The 23,025-nt window shown below is 36.7% G+C and overlaps 1 protein-coding gene across 1 annotated transcript in view; it reads left to right on the top strand.

Moving 5' to 3' along the window:
- The window catches only part of shank1 (SH3 and multiple ankyrin repeat domains 1), a 161,795-nt gene that overhangs the window by 38,880 nt on the left and 99,890 nt on the right, over positions 1 to 23,025 (top strand). Inside the window, exon 2 of the mRNA XM_068218106.2 lies at positions 20,730 to 21,269. Within this exon, the coding sequence (XP_068074207.1) occupies positions 20,781 to 21,269 (489 nt within the window). The 5' untranslated portion in view covers positions 20,730 to 20,780. The remainder of the gene's footprint in view (positions 1 to 20,729; positions 21,270 to 23,025) is intronic.

Below are 23,025 nucleotides of genomic sequence, written 5' to 3'. Positions count from 1 at the left end.
ACACCAACATAATGCGAGTGAATAAACACTTTGATATAAACAATCCTGGGAGTAAGTAAATAAGTAATTCATTGATGGATTTGAAAGAAATCAAGGCACAATCCCAATTCTACCCCTTAGCCCTTCCTCTTCCTCACGTTTTGCGCATACACATGAAGGGGTAGGTGTGTCCCAGTTCTCTTTAGCTTGAAGGCTAAGGGCAAGGGGTAGATAGCCCTTAAAATGGAGAATATTCAGGACCACACTCGAAACCAAGGGGTAAGAAAATTTCCCAGAATACAGCAGCTACAACACTAGCATGGCTGCAGATGTGAGGAGATGCACAAATCAGTATTTTTTGTCATTCTTATGAATTTTTACGACAAACAAGCATATATGTTTTAATACATTTGTAATCGCTTTCATGTTTTACCGTCATATAATCTATAAATATCCCATAGTATACCTGATAAAAACTCCTGTATAGCAGTTGTTTACATAATGTTGTTTACATAGATGAATATGGCCACGGTGTAAATGCACAGTACAGTTACAAGCTTATTGCCGGGTTTTTTTCGTTAACATGATATATGTCTTCAGTGATTTCCTGAAGATAAATACCAAAAAATAACACAACCTGAATAACTACAGCAGTCGACAAAAAGTAAGAGGTCATAATGAAATGTGTTGTAGTGGTGTCCCATTTCTTTTTGAATGAGGCCCCTGCCATACACACCCTATTTCAAGGGCAAAGGGGAAGATGTACAAAAATAGAATTGGGATTGGGCCTAAGTGCTGTTTCACCCTAGTCTATAGAAGTTATTAAGTTTCTCATTAAGGCCTCATTTGTTTGATTAAAAGCAGTCAAATAATTATATGAAAATCACGTTTTCTCTTTCAATGTATTTAAAGATGTCATTGGTTGATGTAATGGCAGCGCTGAATTCTATTTTACTGTGTCACATGATTTTTTTTTAGAAATAATAGTAATATGCTGATTTGCTGGTCATTATCAGTTATTATTATTGTACTCATAATTTGAAATCAGTTGAGGTGCATAAAATGACCTAGTGGAACACAAAATCAATAATAGGTGCAAATTGAGATTTATAAGTAATTCGAAAGCTGAATAAATATGTTTCCCTCTGATGTATGACTTGTTAGGATATGACAATATTTGGTTGTTATACAACAATTTGAAGCTCTGAAATCTGAGAGCTAAAAGTAATCCAAATAAAGAAAAATTGTATTTCTAGAAAGTTATAAATATATTTAAAGGAGTGATTGAGTAATGAAAAGAAATGTCTTCATGTAACATGATATTTACTAATATTCTAATGGTTTTTTGTGTAAAATCTAAATGTTTGGCTCATACAATTTATTTTTGGCTATTAACAAAAATATACCAGTTCAACATAAGAGTAGTGGAACCAGTTTTTCTACTTTTTTCCATAATTATTTGATGAATAGACAGTTTAAACAGCTTTTCCTGTTTTTTTTTTTTTTTCTAAGGAAATACCTTTACTATGTTTTGACTTTATTAACATTATAAATATTGATAATATACAAGTATATATTTGCTAAATATGTACTATAAATATTGCGCTTTTTGCATTGAGAGGTGCCTTTTTTGCACGCTGCTTATGCATCCTGCGCACCTCGTGTTTTTACAGTTGCGCGCTGTGCACTAGCAGTTGAAAAAAGTCAACTCTGAGCAAAGAAAGCACGTTACATCAGTCACATCTTTTTCATTCTCCAATCAAGTGAAAGCAGAGGCGGGGTTTCCATTGAGGTGACAGCAGTGTTAGTGTTGTCAAGATAACTACAGAGACTTGTTGAACATAGAGGAGAGACTAGTGGTTACTGTTTTGAGTTATCTGGAGCTGTATGACTCTCATATTTTGTAAATCACAATATTATTAAATATTAAAATTATACCAATAACAACAGAAAACACTTGCGCATAATAGGCAGCTGATTCAGTCATTGCCTAGCAACATAAAAAGTGCAGCGCACTTCTATTTTTTTTGCCAACAAAAAGGCATTACGGTGTGCCTCGCGTTTTTGGAACGTAAAAGCATGTTCGGTGTGATCAGCCCCTAAAAGTGCCTTCAGTGAAGTGTTCATTCATCCATTCATCTATCCATACATGCATTCATATACATACATACCTGCATACTGTACATGCATACATCCAAACATGCTTATTTTAAATGGAATACAACCCTGAACCCCTGCATTTAAGTAAAAAATGAATTCTGTTAGTAACATCAGTTAGATGCTGTGCTTGAGTGAGATATATCTACCCCATCTGAAATATTTCACAGATTTTGTAATAGTTTCCTGAACGTCTTTTGAAATTGCAGTCATTTCAGAGAAGACAGTCTGAAAGAGCGAGATCTGAGATCTTAATTAGCCCCATGGTGTTGAGTTGTCGACTCAGAGGGGGAGTTTGATTTGTAGCTTCCCCTAAGGTGCATCTATGTGGAACTACAGCTGTTTTCAGTACTCTAATGTGATTTCTGTTATATAACCAGACCAGAATCATACAGAGTACACAGCAGAGATTTGCGCTTTTGCCATCTTTTGCTTTGTGAATCCGTTTCTGTTGGTTTCTATACAATTGTGACCTTGCATGCCGCCTTTAGATGTGCTCATTTCATGATGAAGTGAAATTGGATTGAATGACATAATTGGAATTTCCCAACATTTCAAAATAGGAGAAACCGACAGGAAAAAGAAGTTCGGAAGTAGGTCGTTTTTATTACCCGCATCATGAAATATGGTGCAGCAGTTATTGTTTTATGAGCTCCTGCGTAAAGATGGCTGATGGAGAAAGGGAATTAGAGTGACTCTCTGAGGACAGAAACTCTCTTAGGGGCTGAGCTTATGTGTTAGTTGAGTGATTGACTTGTGCTCTGACACACGACGTTGGGAGGTCATGAGAAACAAGTGAATAATAGTGAACACGTGTCATTATCTGTCCCACCTGTATGGTCTCTCACAGCATTAGCCTGTGGTGAGACCTGTATGCTAGTATGGGTGTGTGTATGCGTTTGTGTGTACGTATCAGAGAGAAATTGGCCGCTCTAGTTTCATGGTGTAAAAGTGGGGCGGTCTGTTCCTTGGAAGTTTCCCAGTATAATGTCCTGGGGGCCGAGATACTGAAAATATCTATCTATATAGATGCTTTGTCCTACATTAAAGTGAGGGTGAAAGAGAGAGAGTGAATGTGAGAGAGAGAGGGCAGAACACCTGAGAGTGTGCAAACGACAGAAAGCGATAAGAGAGAAAAGCCATTTTAGGGACGGCGGATGGACTATTCGGATTTTCCAGCTGAGAACTCAAGGAGGTCTTGACAATGAGACATGATCAGTTGGTTGTATCTGTGCATGTGACTATTGTGGTTGGTGAATTAGATAAAGTCGAAGAGCTAGTTTAAAAGGTTTCCCAACTTAATTAGCTGAAACATTTCCAAAAGCTTTATAAAAACAGCTAATAGCTGGGAGATAAAGATTAAGCTGGTTTAAGATTCATTTTAGCAGTGCCCAAACAGAATCTCTGCGTATTCGTAGATGTTTATGGCACACTATTGCTATTTCTCTTTTAATCTATTAAAAAAAGGAATTGTTGAGAGAAAAAAAAACTCAGCAAAACACTTTTGAGATGAAGTACATTTTTTATTAACCCAGTACTGTAATTTGTGTCAATTAATTGGCTGAATTAAAAAAAAAATTAATAAAATGAATTAATAGACACTTCAGAATCTTGCCGGAAGTAGTTGGCAATCCTGGTACTTCTCAAATACTGATTTTCAAATTCTATTCTTATATTTGGATTTTAGACATAAGGTGCATCCCAAATCACATACTTATGCACAATTCTACACCATTTTGTAGTATAAATTAAAATAATAAATAAATATAATATATATATAATATAAAAATATTAATAATAAATGTTCTTCAGCCAAGAAGTGTTTTGTTGTTTTTTTATTTTAGTTATCTCAACAATTCAATATTTTTATTAGGTTAAAAGAGAAATAGCAATTGTGTACCATAAATTTATCTTCAAATACAGAGACAGGATGTTTGGTCACTGCTTAAAATAAATCTTAAACCAGCTTCAACTTTAGGGTTATTATTAAGCAAATAATTAATTTGCAATAACATCAATGGTTTTATATAATTTTTAAAAGTACAGTTTTTCCAAAAATAAATTTTATGTCTTCATGCACGCACTGTCATGTCATTTTAAACATTTAAGACTTTTTCAAATTTATTTTTGATCAAACATTGGGATGTAAATTGTAACCAAAACTGGTTGGTTCCCAACAAAATATGACCAAAAAAAATGTTACTGACTCAACATCAAAGACCAGTTTTTGCATAACTTAAAGCAATAAAGTTCAAATTATTAATCTATTTAAATAGGGTAAAAGCATGTTATCATAAACTAAGGATCATTTTTTACAGTGTTTCTTATTTTGTGTTTTGAAGAAAGATTAAAGATGATCATTTTTGGTTAAATCATTAAATACCCATATAACGCAGATTAAAATATTTATAGAATGTTCATAAAAATAAAACAAATATATAGGCATATTAAAAATTAATAACATTGAGTTGTTATTTACAATCATAATTGTAAATAAAATCATCATAATTATTTGATTATATCAGTCATAATTGTTACATACAATCAAATGCACCTGATAAAACTAATCAAGGTGGTCAAGACTACTCCTAAACACCTTAATCAGTTGGATCAGCGGTGCTTGATTAGGGCTGGAACAAAACTGTGCACATCTGCATCCCTCCAGGAAGTGACTTTGAGACCTATGGGTCAAATAATACCGTTAATAACTATGATTGTAAATAACTCAATGTTATCCATTCATAATATATACTATTAATCTGTATTATATTGGTGAGGCGGGGGGTAGGGTTTAGGGTTTCTTTTTGTAATAAGTTAAATCTACGGTAATTGAGTACTTCCAAGAAAACTTTGATATGGTCCTTCTCTTTGTGGTAAAGATAAAGACAGTTGTGTTTGATTAGGGCTGGAGCAAAACTGTGCAGAGCTGCGGCCCTCCAGGAATTGACTTTGAGACCTATGGGTTGAGTGATACCTTTAATAATTATGATGTAAATAACAACTCAATGTTTTTAATTTATAGTATGCCGATATATTTATTTTATTTTCATGAACCTTTTACAAACATTTTAATCTGTGTTATATGGGTGAGGCGGGGGGTAGGGTTTAGGGTTTCTTTTTGTAATAAGTTAAATCTACTGTAATTGAGTACTTCCAAGAGAACTTTGATATGGTCCATCCCTTTGTTGTAAGGATATAGGGAGTACTGTATGTATGTATGTATGTATGTATGTATGTATGTATGTATGTATGTATGTATGTATGTATGCATGTATGTATGTATGTATGTATTTATGTATATATGCACAGATGTAAGAGCAAAAAAATAAAAAATAAGTGAACTCTGCAGTAATTACCCATCTGGAGAAGTCAGACGTCTCTCACAATGAACAAAGACAACACGGTGTAAAGATTAACTCTGAAAGTCACTTTAAGAAAAGAGGAAGGAACTGAAGGGACCAGCTTAATTGAACAGAATAAGGCTAGAATGGTCTTCTTAAAAAGACTTAACTCTATCCGACATGATGGCAACCTGAAGTCCCATGTCAAACTTTAGAAACTCCAGTGCTGGGTAATCGCTCAGCAGGAGCTGTAACCTTGAAGCTCATTAAAATTGTGTATAATTCGAGAGTGGAAGTTCGCTTGGACTGAGTAAATGAGAGAAGGGACCCATGAGAGAAGAAAGAGATGGGGAGAGATACTGTTATCTTACACTTGTTATCGCTCTGTATTTCCTTCGTGCCCTACAGAGGGCATCAATCACTTTCTTTGTCTTGACTTATCTCTCCTCCTCTGCTGATGATTAATTGAGATATTCACAGTTCATTGTATGCTCTGACATCCGTCATGTCCTTTCTAGTTCTGTCCTTAAAGGAAAGGTTCATACAGAAAGAATAAAATGATGTGGCATATTTTATGCAAAAAAAAGCCAAGTTAAATTGAAAATTACCCAATCGTTTTGTCCACTTAAGCTCTGTCCATCCTCAAGTCAGTTGCAAGTTTTCAATCTGCACACTTTTTAAAAAATAAACAATGTATAGAATTCCATGTATTGCATTAATTATTTTTTTTTAATTTTCCATTATTTGTAAATTATGTCATAATACAAAATGCCCACAGTTTCAAAGTTAAAGTCAAAATTCACCAGGAAATGACTTTTTAATTTACTTACCATAATAGCATTATTATTAATATTTTTCTCAATAATTTTTGGACATAATTGCAAACATAAGCTTCATTGAAAGCTTCATCTTTTAATATAAAATTAAATAAGACCAGCTACTCATACAAAATTTGACAGCTGCAAAAATCTTGAAATGTGTGAAAGGTGTCCGTTTAAGATTTTTTTTGTTTTGTTGTCAGAGCTTTGCAGAGGCTTAATTTTCATTATTTTTTAAGAAAGTCAGGCTTGAAATCTCATAAATGATAAGTAAATGATACAGACCATTCGTTGAATTCTGCCAGATTTCTATATGACTTTGGGAATTTTTTTTTTCCTACCTTCATCTTTTGAGCACCAGAGCATCATTATTATTATTATTATTATTATTATTTTATTTTTTATTTTATTTTATTTTTTTACTACTGATGAAGGTAGAAGCTTATAGCCATGTTTGCATTTGAGGACCTGGAAATGATTTCAGGTATAGGAACCTATACACTATCTGATTAAAAGTCTTGGAGCCTTTCCAAGTTTAGGAACAACAAATAATAACTTGACTATTAGTGGATTATTTAGTATCAGAAGTGGCTAATGTGAAAGGCACAGGCCTCTAGATTATGCTTATTTTCCAAAATAAAATATTATCATTCCTTGATTTTTAATTACATAATTAGGACAGTAAGGTCTGACTTTGCTGAGACAAAAGTCTTGTCACTTAACAGAAATAATGTACTGTATAGAATATAAAGTCATGCTGCAGTGGCCTTGCAGTTGACCTTCTTTGCTTTCAGGAACTTTTATGTTGTGATTGAAGTATGAGAAGGAGTGCTATCCTGCTGAAGAATTTACCCTCTCCTGTGGTTTATAATGTAATGGGCACAAATGTCTTGATACCTCAGGCTGTTGATGTTACCATCCACTCTGCCGATCTCTCGCACGCCATACTGAATGTAACCCCAAACCTTGCTTTTTTTCTTCAACTGACTTGACTATGAGAATCTTGGGTCCATGCAGGTTCCAATGGGTCTTCTGCAGTATTTGTGATGATTGGGATGCAGTTTAACAGATGATTTATCAGAAAAATCTACCTTCTGCTACTTTTCCAAGTGATGAGCTAGAAGTCAAGTTATTATTTGTTGCTCTTACAGCTGGGATCGACAACAAGACCTTTGTCAGGTAGTGTAGGTCCTACTTCAGAGAAGGGTCTACATGTTACCCAACACAATACTACCAGCTTAGTGAGCGTACGTTTATTGGTCAAACGCATGTCATACAAAACACATTCACAGTATAGTGTAATGTGTTGTATAAGACCTCTCACAGAAAGCTAATAATAAGATCGGCCTCCTGTCAGAAAGACAAGTTGTTGACATAGACCCTTGATGAATGAAGACAATGTTGTTTAGTGAATGATTCATTGGCTGCCTGCCAGTCTATTATTATAAAGACGTCAACCTTTCAACCTAAACATAATGCTGTGCGGAACAAACTGTGTCTGGTTGCTTTTTGTGTCAGTCAGACAGTCTCAAGGGGCGATCCTTGTGTACTATTTGGCCAATGAAATCTGCAACACAGACCTTCTGAACTAAACAATGTCATAATTACATAGGTCTACTTAGCTCTTTCTTTGTTATCCATCTTTGTTTCAACATACCTCCTTGTCATCGCCTACTTCTTCCCACACGTAAGTTCAACTCTTCAATGTTCTGCTTTTTTAATCCATCAATTCACTTCAAATTTCCGTCCTTTTTCCTGGAGCCAGAGTCTGCTGAGACTAATCCCTCTCTATCAACTTCCTGGCCTTCCTCTCAATCTGTCTTTCGTGCAGTCTCTCCATCATTCTCCTTTTGCCCTCTATGTCAGCTCCCTCCCGCTTCCAATCCCCCTCATCTGTGATTAGTCAGCAGGAAAACTTACACTTTATTCTTTTGCCAGCTTTTTTTTCATCCCCTTTTCCCATTTTGTTCTTATCCATATGCTTTTTCAGATACCGCCAGCTGCTCTGCTTTTGAACACCACTTCTACTCTTTCTCTTTTCCAACCTCCTCTTGTTAGTTAGTGTCTGTGCTGTCATTAGTCCATAAATTGCATTGTTTCTGTTTCTGTTGAACAAATATTTTCTGGGTGACATGTAGCTTACAAACTACTTCAGTGACCTCAGCTTGGGTGATGGGTGAGTCCACCCCTGCATCCCCAGTCTCTGTTTCCTCAATTAAAGACATGTCAGTGGGGTTAAGGAGATTCTCAAAGTATTCCTTCCATCGTCCGACAACATCCCTAGTTGAGGTCAACAGCTCCCCACTTCCGCTTTAAACAGTGTCAATGTGGAGATACTTGCCCCTTCTGAGGTGCCGAACGGTTTGCCATAATCTCTTTGGGGCCGACCGATAGTCTTCTTTCATGGTCTCTCCGAACTCTTCCAAGGCCAGAGTTTTTGCTTCCGCAACCGCCTGTGCTGCAGCATGCTTGGCCTGTCGGTACCCATCAGCTGCCTCGGGAATCTTGCAAACCAAACAAGCCTTGTGGGACTCCTCCTTCAGCTTGACAGCATCTCTTACTTTCGGTGTCCACCACCGGGTTCATGGATTGCCGCCTTGACAGGTACCACAGACCTTACGGCCACAGCTCCTTCACATTGAGAGAAGTCAGCTGAAGTGGCTCGGGCATCTGTTTCGGATGCCTCTTAGATGCCTACCTAGGGAGGTGTTCCAGGCATATCCCACCGGGAGGAGGCCTCGGGGAAGACCCAAGGCACACTTGAGGGACTATGTCTCTCGGCTATCCTGGGAATGCCTCGGGATCCCTCCGGAGGAGCTGTAGGGGAAGTGTCTGGGGCACAGGAAGTCTGGGGTTTTCTCCTAAGGCTGCTGCCCCTGTTACCCTGCCCCGGAAAAGCAGTTAAAAATGAATGAATGAATGACATTTAGCTCGAATATGGCCAGCATGTCTGGCCAAATTGCATACCATTTCTGCTTCTCTTTCTTGGTTTTAGGGCACCCGTAATGATAAAGGTGGATTGCACAATTGTACAATTTCACAGAGCTTGCCAAAGGGGTGTTAGTTTGATATTGGGTTGTAAATAAGAGGGCTTTGTGCTTCATTTATTGTATTTCTTTCATATTACCCTCTCTTCCCACTCCACCTCCCTCTGCCATTGTCATTTATTTTCTCTGACAGTCATATTATTCCTTTTACAACTCTTTAATGTCCCCATCACATATTTTGTCAGCTTTTCACCCTGTTTCATCTCTCTCTGGTGTTATCCATATCTTCTCCATTACTTACTGCTGTTCCGTCTCTTCCATCCCTTACTCTTTGTCAGATCAGGTCAGGCCTGTCATTATGCATCAAGCATGCACTGTTTCATAACACTACTCTGTGTTTTTTTGAATTTCCGATTTAAATGCATTGCCCATTCACTCTAAAGATAACATATAAGGATATTTTGAGGAATGTTGGAGACTAAACAATTCACCAAGCCTTTACTTTCACAGCAGGATAAAAAAATGAGTATGGAAGTCAACGGCTTTAGTCGACTGTTTGTTTAACATTTATCTTGTCAAGTGTTGTGATATTTAGCTTCATCCAACAGCACTTAGACTGTTCACTGTATCACTCCACTTGTCTGCATTCTGTTATGCAATGGCAGTGATGTTACATGGGAATGCTGAGATTTAATGGTACAAATTGCAATCTTGTTTCTACAGGTATGTCAAAAAATGTGAATATTAAGGGAAAGTCCATTTATTTCAATTTGTTTCAAAAAGTGAAACTTCTGTGTTCAATTAGTTCCCTAGACACGAGGTGAAATATTTCAAACCTTTGTTTGTTTCAAATTGAATTATTATGGATTAAAGATAAAAAAAAAAAAAACTCAAATCCAGTATTTCACAAAATTTGAATTTCATGTAACCAGTAAAATAGGATCTTAAACACACTTTGGTCTACTGAAAAGTGTGTATAATGTACTGTATTATGTCTTCAATACTTTGTTGGGCCTCCTTTTGCACTAATTACAGCATCAAGGTGGCATGGCATGGAGGCGATCAGCCTTTGACACAGTTGAGGTGTTATGGTAGCCCAAGTTGCTTGGATGTCGGCCTTTAGCTCATCTGCATTTCGGGGTTTCTGTTCCCTCATCTTCCTCTTGACAATAGCCAATAGATTTTCAATGGGGTTTAAGTCAGGTGAGTTTCCTGGCCAACTAAATACAGTTACCATGGTCCTTAAACCAGGTACTGATAGCTTTGACACTGTGTGCAGGTTCCAAGTCCTGCTGGAAAATAAAATCATCATCTCCAAACAGCTTGTCTGGAGCAGGAAGCATTAAGTGCTCTAAAACATCCTGATATAGAGCTGCGTTGACTGTAGACCTGATAATAGATAATGGACCTATACCAGCATATGACATGGCTCTCCAAACCATCACTGACTGTGGAAACTTCACACTGGACTTTTTGACAGTTTGACTTTTGTGTGTCTCCGCTCTTCCTCCAGACTCTGGGATCTTGATTTCTAAATGAAAGACACAATTTGCTCCCATATGAAAAGAAGACTTTGGACCTTTGGGAAACAGACCAGTACTTTTTGCTCGTTTTTGCGATTTGTTTTAGAACTTCTGATTCACCTCCATATGGGTGAAATGACTAGGAATAATAAACAGCTGAAATCGGTCTAACTTCGCCCTACAAACAAGTGTTTGCATGAAACAAAGCAGAGTAATATAATAAGAAAATGTCAGTTCGCAATATCAAACAGCATAACTAAAAGTGAATGGAAGTGACCTGAAGTATCGAGCCAAAAAGATTGAAATGGCTGTGCCCACTTGTACTCAAAGAATAAGGTGATTAATTATAATTGTATTTTTATAACTAAAAAATGGGCCAGTTTTGCCCCAAATAGTAATGAAATAATTATTTACAAGCATACTACTAATTCATTGATTTTATTATTTACTTCATGAAGTGTACTTAAAATATAGATGAGCTTTACTCACTTTACTTTCACTTAAATTTCAAATTGAATTACACTTATAAGGGAACAAATCCTACATGCTGTGCTAATGTTTGTGAATCATATTATCCCATTTCTTTTAAATGTGGAAATACATTACATATTAAGTGGGCACAATTTTTTTTCAATATACACATAAAGTTATTAGTCCTCTTGTTATTTTCTTTTCTTTAAATTATGTTTAATAGAGCAAGGATTTTTTTTACAGTGTGTCCTATATAATATATTTTTTTTCTCTACTGGAGAAAGTCTTATTTGATTTATTTCGGCTAGAAACCAGTTTTTACTTTTTAAAAACCATTTTAAGGTCAATATTATTAGCCCACTTAAGCAATAATTTGTGTACAGAACAAACAATTATTATACAATGATTTGCCTAATTTCTGAAATTTACCTAATTAACCTAGTTAAACCTGTAAATTGCACTAATATATTGAAAAAAAAATCTAATAAAATATTATTTACTGTCATCGTGGCAAAGATAAAAGAAATCAGTTATTAGAAATGAGTTATTAAAACTATTATGCTTAGAAATGTGTGGAGAAAAGAAATCTTCTTTCCATTAAACAGAAATTGGGGGTAAAAATATACAGGTCCATCAAACACGAACATCCCCCTAATGCTCCTTTTTTTGGGAACCAAAACATAAACATCAAATATAATGATTAAAAAGATAAAAAAACTGAATACAACAGAACTACAATCAGCATGGCCACATTCCATCATTAAAAGCTTATTCAAAATGCATGTTGCATCACTCAAAACAATCAAGTGGGCATTGTATTGCTTGTTTAAGAGTTGCTTCCTTTGCGGGGAAAAAAAAAGTAACTGCAAGTTCGCAATGTAGATTTATAATATTAATTTATGGTTTCATAATTGTACTTATCATCGTCTTAATGTTATATGTGATTTACATAGCCACTTTGCTTTGCAAGTGTCTTTACAGACTATATAAATAGCATAAAGCTCATTCACGCAAAGAAATTGAATCATGCTCATGCACAAGCACATATGAACCTCCGAGAAAATAAAAGGCAATCACTGGTATAATTGCATTGGACACACGCACACACATCTGACTTATCTTTCCGTGAACATTCCCCAGCTTTAACTGACGGATGGTCAACAACCTGAGGGTCAGAACATTATACTGAACATGAAGGAAACTCCTTAGGCAAGTATTAAGATACTGTCAGTGCTTCATCAGTCTCTGTGGGGCACTTCACAACAAATCCACAGGCTCACAGCTATTACGATTTGTGTGCTTTGTTGAAGATGCAAATTGGGTGTAATTGTATTTGGCACGTTGTCAACTTTGATAGCGCCTCTCTCTGTATATTTTACTGTGGTTTTTTTTGTTTTTTTTAATTGAATGACTGAAATTCTTCATGCAGCTAAGCTTGTTCTAGGGCTATTTTCCTATTGTTTTGAATAGATTGCTTCTGTGCTGAAGATATGGGGATGTGAGACGAAAGGAATTATGTTGCTGTACCCTCAGGACCAGCTTCTGAATTAAGTGTCTGCAGAGACATTAACACCCGCTGCCCTCCAGTACAGAGTCAATAACCCTGGTGGCGGACGGGCAATGATGTCTTGTTCAGTGCTTCAATTGCTTCTCATCTCCACTGAAGTAAAACACAGGGCTTCTAATGACAACTCTCTTAGAGTTATGGTGGACATCCACCTTTGTGAGTCTATGTTAGAATATATGGCATAAATGAGACATAAATGCAGCACTTTAACTTCTTGGTCAAATTGCTGGTATTTGTTGATTATATGGAACAGATGGAGGAAGTGTTTCAGACTTTACCACTGTATCTAGAACAGGGGTGCCTGAACTCGGTCCTGGAGGGCAGGTGTCCTGGAGCGTTTAGCTCCGATCCTAATTGAACACACATGAACCAGTTAATCAAGCTCTCACTGGATGTACAAGAAACTTCCTGGCAGGCGTGTTGAAGCAAGTTGGAGCTAAACTCAGCAGGACACCAGCCCTCCATGATCTAGAGCAAAGGCTTTCAATGCGAAGTCCAAGAAAGCAAGTAGTAAACTAAAGTTTAGGTTTTAATTTTACAGTGATTTATTTATGTATTAATATTATTATTATTATTATTATTAATAATAATATTATTATTATTATTATTATTATTATTATTATTATTATTATAACAAAACTACAAATGCAATCAGAGTTATGTGATCAAAAAAAATAGTTCTTGAAATTAGATAACCTTTAAAATGCACATCATATCACTTGTTTATTGACTGATTACAAATTATTTACACAATGGCATTATTCACATATTTCTTGATTTTACTTAATTTTGTTTTTATTATTATTTCAAATGTTCCTTTCTACAAATTATATCGTGTGGGGTATTATTTAGCTTTGAGTTTACAAAATATCAAATGACAATTTAAATTTCATTTAAATTAATTTCCGTTCAGTGCTTTGGGACAGATTTTAAAAGTAATCTATGAGTAATCCAAAAGTAGAGCAAATTTCATTTAGTGTTAGTAGTCAATAAAATTGTATCTATACAGTTGCTTTAAGTCACATTTTTTTTGTTGAAAAACACACAAAAAAATTAAACATGTAAAGGATTTTTGTAAAACATTGAAAGAGGTAAAAATTAAGTTGGAAAACAGTTGATCAAAAAATATGTTAATTAACTCTGTCTGTATTTCATGATTAACAGGTGTTTTTCTATTTATTTTTGGTTATAAATTGCATTAATAGACCTTGATCTCTGCTATGTTGACCTTTGATGTTTAAATTTCAACTGTACAGTTCAACAAAGTGACTTTTATTGACATTTTAGTAGTTTGAAACAATATATTATAAAGTGTGTAGAATAACAGAAAGTTCTAGCAGTTTATTACCAGTTTTTTATTTACTTTGCTGGACTGGAAGGGCGCATGTACGCATGACGTTGACATTCTATTGCCAAACAATAAATATCTGATCATCGTCCATATCACTTTTTAAAAGTGGTATGGGACATTTCGCTTTTTGGTATCTTTGGACATTGGAAATTAACAAAAAACCTTACCGCTTAATGGAAATGGGCTAAAATTTATTAAGCTGTGAATTTAAACAATATAATCCTTTAAAGGGGACCTATTTTATTAAGGTTTTGGTGACTTCAGAATGTGTTTGTAAAGTTTCAGCTCACAATACGCATTAGATTATTTTCTATGACCTGCAGAATCTGCCAATTTTGGTATACTGTAGCTGTTTTTGTAGCCTGTGTGTGTCTGCTTCTCATCATGCTATACGTCAGATAAACAGCACAGTGAGAAAGACAGACTCAGATGAAGCTGAAATACAGCTCATTACTCAAATGTACCAAGTTTATTTCATGTATTCGTGATGGAGTTTATTCAAGACTTTCTGAAATGATGAGAAACACACAAATGCCATTTGGACTACACACATATATATGCCCGTTTACTGACAACATGTCGCCGTAGGGATTATAGCGAATAAGAATCACATAGAGGTTTCATTGTCTTTATTACAATCGTGCTCTGTTTTAAAAACATTTTACACTTATAAAACTTATAAAAATCTCAGAGAGTTTTTCGTGAAAGCTTATTCGTGAAAAAAGTTCTGTGGACATGTGTATACATGTTATTATAGAAACATGGAGCCTGTCAATTAGTTTGTTGGGCGGGGAATACTCCACTCCTACGTGACGTTGTGGTGAGCCTCAAAATGGGTGGGATGGGTCCTATTTGAACATCAGGAAAAGAAAAAAAAAACTTTGGTTAATGTCACTCCAATATGACTATGGACACACTATACCTACACACACTTCTGTCCAAACAGCTTACAAAAGTACATTTTTATAAGAGGTGCCCTTTAAATAAATAAAAATTAAAAAATCTGAAAATTACAAACAGGGGAAATTTTATTATTTTTTATTTACAAATATTTTACACTGTTCTAATTTTGTTTTTGTCACAGAGTAAATGAGTTTTTATTACAGAAGCGCATATTTTGTAAAACTGCATCATATTAAATCACCTCCGAGATCAGTACACCACATGGTGAAGGTCTTGGCATTGCTCTAGGGCAGTGGTTCTCAAACTGTGATACGTGTACCACTAGTGGTACGCAGGCTTCCTTCTAGTGGTACGCGGAGGAATAAAATATGTCATGTACATGCTACATATATTTCAAAATTTATCAAAAATTGGGTATATTATATCCCATATATGACATAGGCTATATTTCTGAGGTAATCAGCCATGTTTTTTTTAACTGTGCAGAGTTGTAGCTGCTTTACTGGGCCTACTACGCTACTGTATTTCAATACTGCTCATTTTGGTGGTACTTGGAGAGACAATTTTTTTCTGAGGTGGTACTTGATGAAAAAAGTTTGAGAACCACTGCTCTAGGGTTTTATGTAAAGACTTAGGGTTTTGATTGTTTGGGTAACAGCGAACACACACAGGGCTTACAGCAGACTGGCACAAGAACAAGGCACATTGTCGTAAGATCTCCTCCACGTCTAAAGTGTAGGTGCAGCATCTGAGCCCCACAGCAGCTTGATGTGAGTGGCACTACAGAAGCGTATTTTGTTCCCTCTGTTAAACACAGTAATCCTGTTTTGAAGAGGGCTGTTTGAAGGTGAGACTCTCAGGACCTGAGATTGCTGTTCTTCAGTGGGTTTTGTTACTGATCTGGGACATACTGCATGAGGAGTTGCAGCACTGCTCTGAGTGCTGTTTTTGTCTGTGTATGTGTACAAGGATGTAGGCCTGTCTGTGCTGTAATACAAGAGGTGAATGAGTGTGTGTGTTTTGGGGGAGCCAAACATCATCTCTCTGCTGTAACACAAGCAGCGCATGAGTGTCTGTACGTGATGAGTTCATCCTTGTCACTGTAAGACGTGGGTTTGTTTTGCATAAGGGTGAGTGGGACACCAGGGGTAGGCGGTGGTAGTCTGTGAATGAGAATCGGCCGTCCCCAAAGAGTCTGATGTTGCATTCATAAGCAGATAGACAGTGTGCGATGGAATAGAACAGAATGTAGGCGGCATGAAAATTTGAGTTGTTCTTAAAGGGACCTAAAACAAATAGCTAGTACAATGCTTAAAAAGCAATACAGGAGCATTTGTATTGCAAATGTATTAACGTGTTGATGGTGCTTTTTGTTTTGCTTAGAAACAGCCTAATGTAGGGCTGCACAATATATATCGTTTCAGCATCAATATACTAAAATGTGCATCTGCAATAGTCTCATTGCATATATATGCAATGTTGGGATTGTTGCTTCGATGTTGGTACTGAGTTTAACTACAATGGAGTGACCTTTTATGATTAGCATGTTTAATAAGGTCTGAGAGAGATTAAAGTTTTCAGGCACAAAAAAATGTTACCAACTGGAAGCTTAATAATGAACAATTGTATTAATTTATTAATACAATAAAGACTTTGCAGTTTAATTTCTACACTTATTTATACAAAACCATAAAGCATCCACTGTTTATTTAACTTTTATCTATGCTTTTTTGCATTTATCTTATGCTTGCAATTTGTTATTTACATTTTATGGATGATTCACTTTCCTACAGAATTATCTTAATCATTACATTCTGTAATACTGTAGCGACCAATTCTCTTTATAAACTGGTTGATTATAGCATCCATGTTTTTAAGATATGTGCTTATTAGTACTTATAAACTACATATTCTGCATGATCTTAATATATATTCCTAATCCTACCCAATACCTAAAATACTATAATAACTAATAAAAAGGAGCTAATTAGGAGGTCATTGAATTAAAAGTCATTGTTACTTGTTTGCTAATATCAAGAGTTGAACCTTAAACTAAAACGGCACTATAAATTCTTTCCAAATAGTGTTATCCAATCATTTGGGGAAATTATTTAGATACAGTATATCGCAGAAAAACAAAAATAGCAATATTACAATTTTCCAATATCGTGCAGCCCTAGCCTAATGTTTAAACCAGGGGTGCCCAAACTTTTCTTTTTGAAGGGCCAAATACCAAACTTGATTGAGGCTAGTGGGCCAAAGATAAATATAGTTGCCATGAGTAATTTCCTCATTTATTTAATAATATTTAATAATAACTAGAAAACATTGCTTTATATGAACTAACACAGCATAATTCCTTAATATTTAATAATGAACTTATTACAGTAAATACAAAAACAATCTCATTTATAACAGATTGGAGTTACATTAATGTTTGCCTTGATTTGCTCACCGATGTCTTCTGCATAGTCCTCAATCTGTTGAGTGACAGTATTTCCATAAAAAAAATTACATTAAATTACATTTTAAAAATCTGATTCATTTACAACATTTAATTGAAACATTTCATTTCAGTTAGCTTTTTTTTTTTTTTTTGTAGCTCAGCAATGAAATTAACAAAAGAGGTTACGTCAAATTAGAAATGACGATCTCTCTTAAAGGCATTTTCACTAACCCTCTCCATCCTCGTCTTCTCAGATAGGCTGATGGGCCCAATCAAAGGTTACAATGGGCCAACTTTGGCCTGCAGGCCCTACTTTAGGCATCTCTGTTTTTTTTGTTTTTTTTTTAAGTAAATCTGAATTGTGGGCAAAGAACAATAAACATTTAACTTGGCTTTAATTCTGTTGTAATATGTAACAATAGAACCTGAAAATATATGTTTTATCATGATGTACAGAAGACATCCTCTAAAACAGTGTTAAACAAATTGTGGCTTGTGTCAGGCATATGATAAAGGTATTTTTTATTATAATTTGTGCTTAAAAGAAGTGCAAATGTTAAGCTTTATGTTTACATAATTTAAAATGTTAACATAATTCTAAAGCCTGTCGCACTTGGATCGGAAGTGCATGTCTGGCATAGCTTAGACCAGGGGTGCCCAAACTCGGTCCTGAAGGGCCAGTGTCCTGCAGATTTTATCTCCAACACACTTGCATGGATGTTTAGAAAACCAAGTGAGAGAGGTTGATTAGCTAGCCCAGGTGTGTCTCATTGGGGTTGGAACTAAACTTTGCAGGACACCGGCTCTCCAGGATCGAGTTTGGGCACCCCTGGCTTAGACTGAAAGTTAACGTACTACTTTAACGTTACTCGTACTTGTAGTAGTAGTCGTAGCTTTAGTAGTAGTCGTTATTATATTTATTATTAAAATTTAAAATTGCCCTAAATTATCCGTGCTCAATAGATGTTTACAGTTTAATACTTTGAGTATTTTAAACTTTGAAAGTTTTTCAAAGTTATTTTAAATTTAGTTTTTTCATTTATTCATTCATTTTCCTTCAGCTTAGTCCCTTTATTCATCAGTCCTTTTATTCATTCAGTGAACTGCCAACTTATCCAGCATATGTTTTACAAAATGGATGCCCTTCCAGCTGCAACCCAGTATTGGGAAACATCCATACAAGCACACATACACACACACAATTTTTTTTTTGTGAAAAGTGGGTTCCATTCATTTTAAACTGTTCAAACCGTATATTATATTGCCCTCAACTCACCCCACCCTACCCCTAAACCCAACCATCACAGGAGACAGTGTACAGCTTTACTCTCTGAAAGAAAGACGTCACCAATGTCCTCATATTTCACCCCCTTTTTGTAATACCTGTGTCATACCCATTTCATTATACAGATTTGTGTCCTGAAATGTCACAAAAACACGTACACACACACACACACACACACACACACACACACACGCACACACACATACACACACACACGCACTATGGCCAATTTAGTTTATTCAATTCTCTTATATAATTTGACCTTCTTGCTGTGAGGTGACAATGCTAACCACTGAGCTACCGTGTCAGCCAAATTTAATTTATTTACTAAGTTATTTGTGTTGTATGTTTTTTAAATGATCACTTTCATTATCATGTTTTATTTTTGATTATTATTATTATTTTTTTTACATAAAACAATGAAACACCAGACAGCTACAAAGAGTATTTTAAAGTTAGTAAAACTGCTGAAATGATATTAAATTAGGTTGTTTTCATTATTTAAGTTGTAATTTGGGGTCCTTTGGATTTTCGGTGGTTTAAACGTTGCCGCTTGGCCTCTAAACTTGAGTTCTAAAATGTCAATGTCAATGTCTAAATGTAAAATGTCTAAAACATTTACCATTCACGGCAGATTTCATTCCTAATGTTAAACATTTTAACAGACTTGGTGCTCAGGGTGACATTAACACATTTTTAACAGAAGTTTTTTAGAAACTACATGGGAAGTGTTATTGTGTGTGTGCAGTTCTATATTGGTATTGTTTGTAAACATGTCCTAGATCAATGGTTCTCAAAGTGGGGGTCGGGACCCCCCGAGGGGTCGCGGAACAATGAAGGGGGGTCGCCTGGTGGTTTCCAAAAATCTATTTATTTTCATTAAACCATAAGATTTACCATATTTTATCCATAACCTTCTGAAGAGAAAAAAAATAGTCGTTTATACCATATATAGTTACTATAGTAGCTTATAGTTACTACTTCTATTGGATTGCAACCCCTGGGGTAATTGCATTGTATTAAAGACACAGCAATAGCGTCAGATGCAGCAGATTTCATAACACCTGGTTAAACTTTGTGGCCCATTTACAGCTCTCATACTGTACATAAAAAAAAAAAATTAAAAGAAGAATAGACTTGGGTTCATTGGTGTGTGTGTGTGCGCCATTGCATGCAAGGTTTCTGTATTTATAACCACCTCAGAGGATATTGGGGGTCACGAGTCACTGGCATTGTCATTTTGGGGGTCGCGGCCTGAAAAGTTTGGGAACCCCTGTCCTAGATGGACGTCTTTAACCACTGTGCTACGTCTTTTTAAATTTTAGATATCAGTAAGACAACATTTTGATGGTCCATTTGAGTATTAGTAGATTGTCTGCTTAATATCGATTGATACTGCTCCTTCAACAGACATTTAACTGACTATAAGAAACTTTGCAAGTACATGTCAACTTACACTAACCTCAACCTTTAACAGTGTACTCATAATCTAATAAGAATTAGTTGGCCTGTAGATGTAATGTAACTTAAATTCAACAAATGGACCATCAAAATAAAGTGTGACCAAGACATCATTTGAAGTTAAATGGAGTTTCCATTCCATTCCGCTGATTTTCAGATCTCAGTGTTCATGGCGCGAGATGCTTTAAAACAGTGAGGCACATTGCAGCAGTCAGAAAAGTCTCTGTGGTGCATGTCTAACAATGCATGCGAGAAAACGTCCTGCATGAACAGCCTGTTGTGGCTTGTTGGGAGGCTCTGAGTGATGGAGTGATGTGGGATTATTTGTTCTCTTAGATTCTGTCCAACTCCTACTTGTGTTCTCTCGGTCTGCTCTCTCCTCCTCTCATCATCCACCTCTCGCTGTTTCTCATGCCTGCACTCCTCCTCTCTTTTCACAGTGTGTCTCTGGGGATGATGCCGTTGCCGCTGGTGCCACTCTCCCTGTCGCCATGACGATGCCGCTCAGCCCCCTCTCCAGCGACGAGGAGCAGCAAAGGATGCTGGGAAACAGTCAACACCTTTATCCAGGGGCGGAAGAGGAAGAGGAGGAGGAAGAGGAAATGGACGATGATGGCATGGACGAGGAAGGTGAGGAGGAGAACGGAGAGCTGGAGATGGACGATGAAGAGGAAGTGGACGATGAAGATGACATCAGGCGAGGACCAGGGCATTTGAGAGGAGGCAGGGAAGAGGGGCACAGGCAAAAAGGCACAATGGCTGGACGACTCCCAGGAGACAGACCCATTCGACCCGGCAACCCGGGCCATGCGGCCAACCCTTATTCGTCCAATCCTGGACCAACCCACCAAACGTCAACCAATCAGCAGCAGCAGCAACCGCAGAGGAAGCTACGAGAGCGGAGCTCCAGCAACGCACCTGACGACACACACGTAGCTCTGATGGTCTTTCGAATTGGCATTCCTGATATTAAACAGACGGTTAGTGAAAAACACACACACACAACCCCACACCTGTTCCCCAATTACCTGCTCATACACAATGCAACACTCATCTTTTGCAAACCATGTCTGGCTAAAGGGATAGTTTGCCAAGAAATTTTTATTTACTCACCCTCAAGGGGTTTTAAACCTTTGAGTTTCTTTTTTATACATAAAGTATACATAAAGTATCACCTATGTGCCATATATTGAGACTCTAGCAAGTACTGTTGTTATACTACAGTAGACTGTACTTACAAAAAGAAGCTTTCACACTAGCACTTTTGGTCCACACCCTGGTTTGTTTAACATCAAAGTACAGTACATCTAGCTAGTGTGAATGATGTCTTCTGAACTCAGATGTGCACCCACGAACTGTACCTGAGTCTGCCTGAAAAAGCTCTGGTCTTGTTCACTTCTCAAATGAATGTAATCATACCAAATGCCACAGCCATATCACACTGCAGCCCAAGACTGGTTACTCACTGAAGCCAAGCATGGGCAGGGCCTGGTCAGTACCTGGATGGCCGACCACATGGGAAAACTAGGTTGCTGTTGGAGGTGGTGTTAGTGAGGCCAGCAGGCAGAGCTCAATCTGTGGTTTGTGTGAGTCCTAATGCCCCGAAAGTGAAGGGGAAACTATACTGCTCAGTGGGCGCCGTCTTTCGGATGAGACTAAGGTCTTGACTCTCTGTGGTCTTTAAAAATCTTATGGCACTTCCTGTAAAGAGTAGGGGTGTAACCCCGGTGTCCTGGCCAAATTTCCTCAATCAGCCCTTACCTATCATGACCTCCCAATCATCCCCATTCACAAAATTGGCCGTATCACTGTCTCTCCACTCCACTAATAGCTGGTGTGTTGTGCGTGCACTTGTGCTGTTGTCCTGTGGCTGTCGTTGCATCATCCAAGTGGATGCTGCACACTAGTGGTGGTGTGGAGAGACCCCCCCTCCCCCTCATGGTTGTGAGTGTATGGTCATGCACGATAAATGCGCTATATAAATACACATTACATTACAAATAACGGAAGTGAACCACCAACTGTACAACAAACTTTAGTTTTCATAACGTTTATTCCTGTGTGTCTGTGTATGACCTAACATTACCCTGGGGTCAAGTTGAACTGACCCAGTGCAAACACAGTGATAATGTCTGCTTGTCTCCTCCAAAAATGATATCTGCAGACATTGCGTTATGTTCTAAACGTTTTTAATATTTTTGCGGCAGATAGATGCAAGTCACTCTCTGTATGTTACCAACACCAAACGATTTAGTAAAAGCAGAACAACAGTAATGTGCATACATCTTTTTTTATTTTGGAAAACATCACAGAAATAGCTGTTCACACAACAGCAGCTGGATGACACAATCACACCGGGGTTCAGAAGAAAAAAAAGATGGTGTGAAGAAAAACTAGCTAAGAAGGTGGTAAGTGGGGGACAATCAAACTTGGGTTTGGACCAGGGGTCGGCAACCCAAAATGTTGAAAGAGCCATATTGGACCAAAAAAAAACAAAAAACAAATATGTTTGGAGCCGCAAAAAATGTAAAGCCTTATATAAGCCTTATAATGAAGGAAACACATGCTGTATCTATAGTAGCTATATTAGCCTACTAAAAAAATGACTAAGTTGGCTACAAATACATAATGAGCCTTCATGATTAAATAGCCACTGATATCAGGTGGTTGGTGTTTATTTCGTTGTCATTTAAACACTTCAGCACAGCCTCTGGTCTTTCAGTGATATTAATTTGA

Source organism: Danio rerio, chromosome 3 (assembly GCF_049306965.1).
Source record: "Danio rerio strain Tuebingen ecotype United States chromosome 3, GRCz12tu, whole genome shotgun sequence".
In the NCBI taxonomy this organism is placed as follows: Eukaryota; Metazoa; Chordata; class Actinopteri; order Cypriniformes; family Danionidae; genus Danio; species Danio rerio.
Note: the sequence above shows the minus strand (reverse complement) of the source record. Positions and strands in the feature narration are given on the sequence as shown.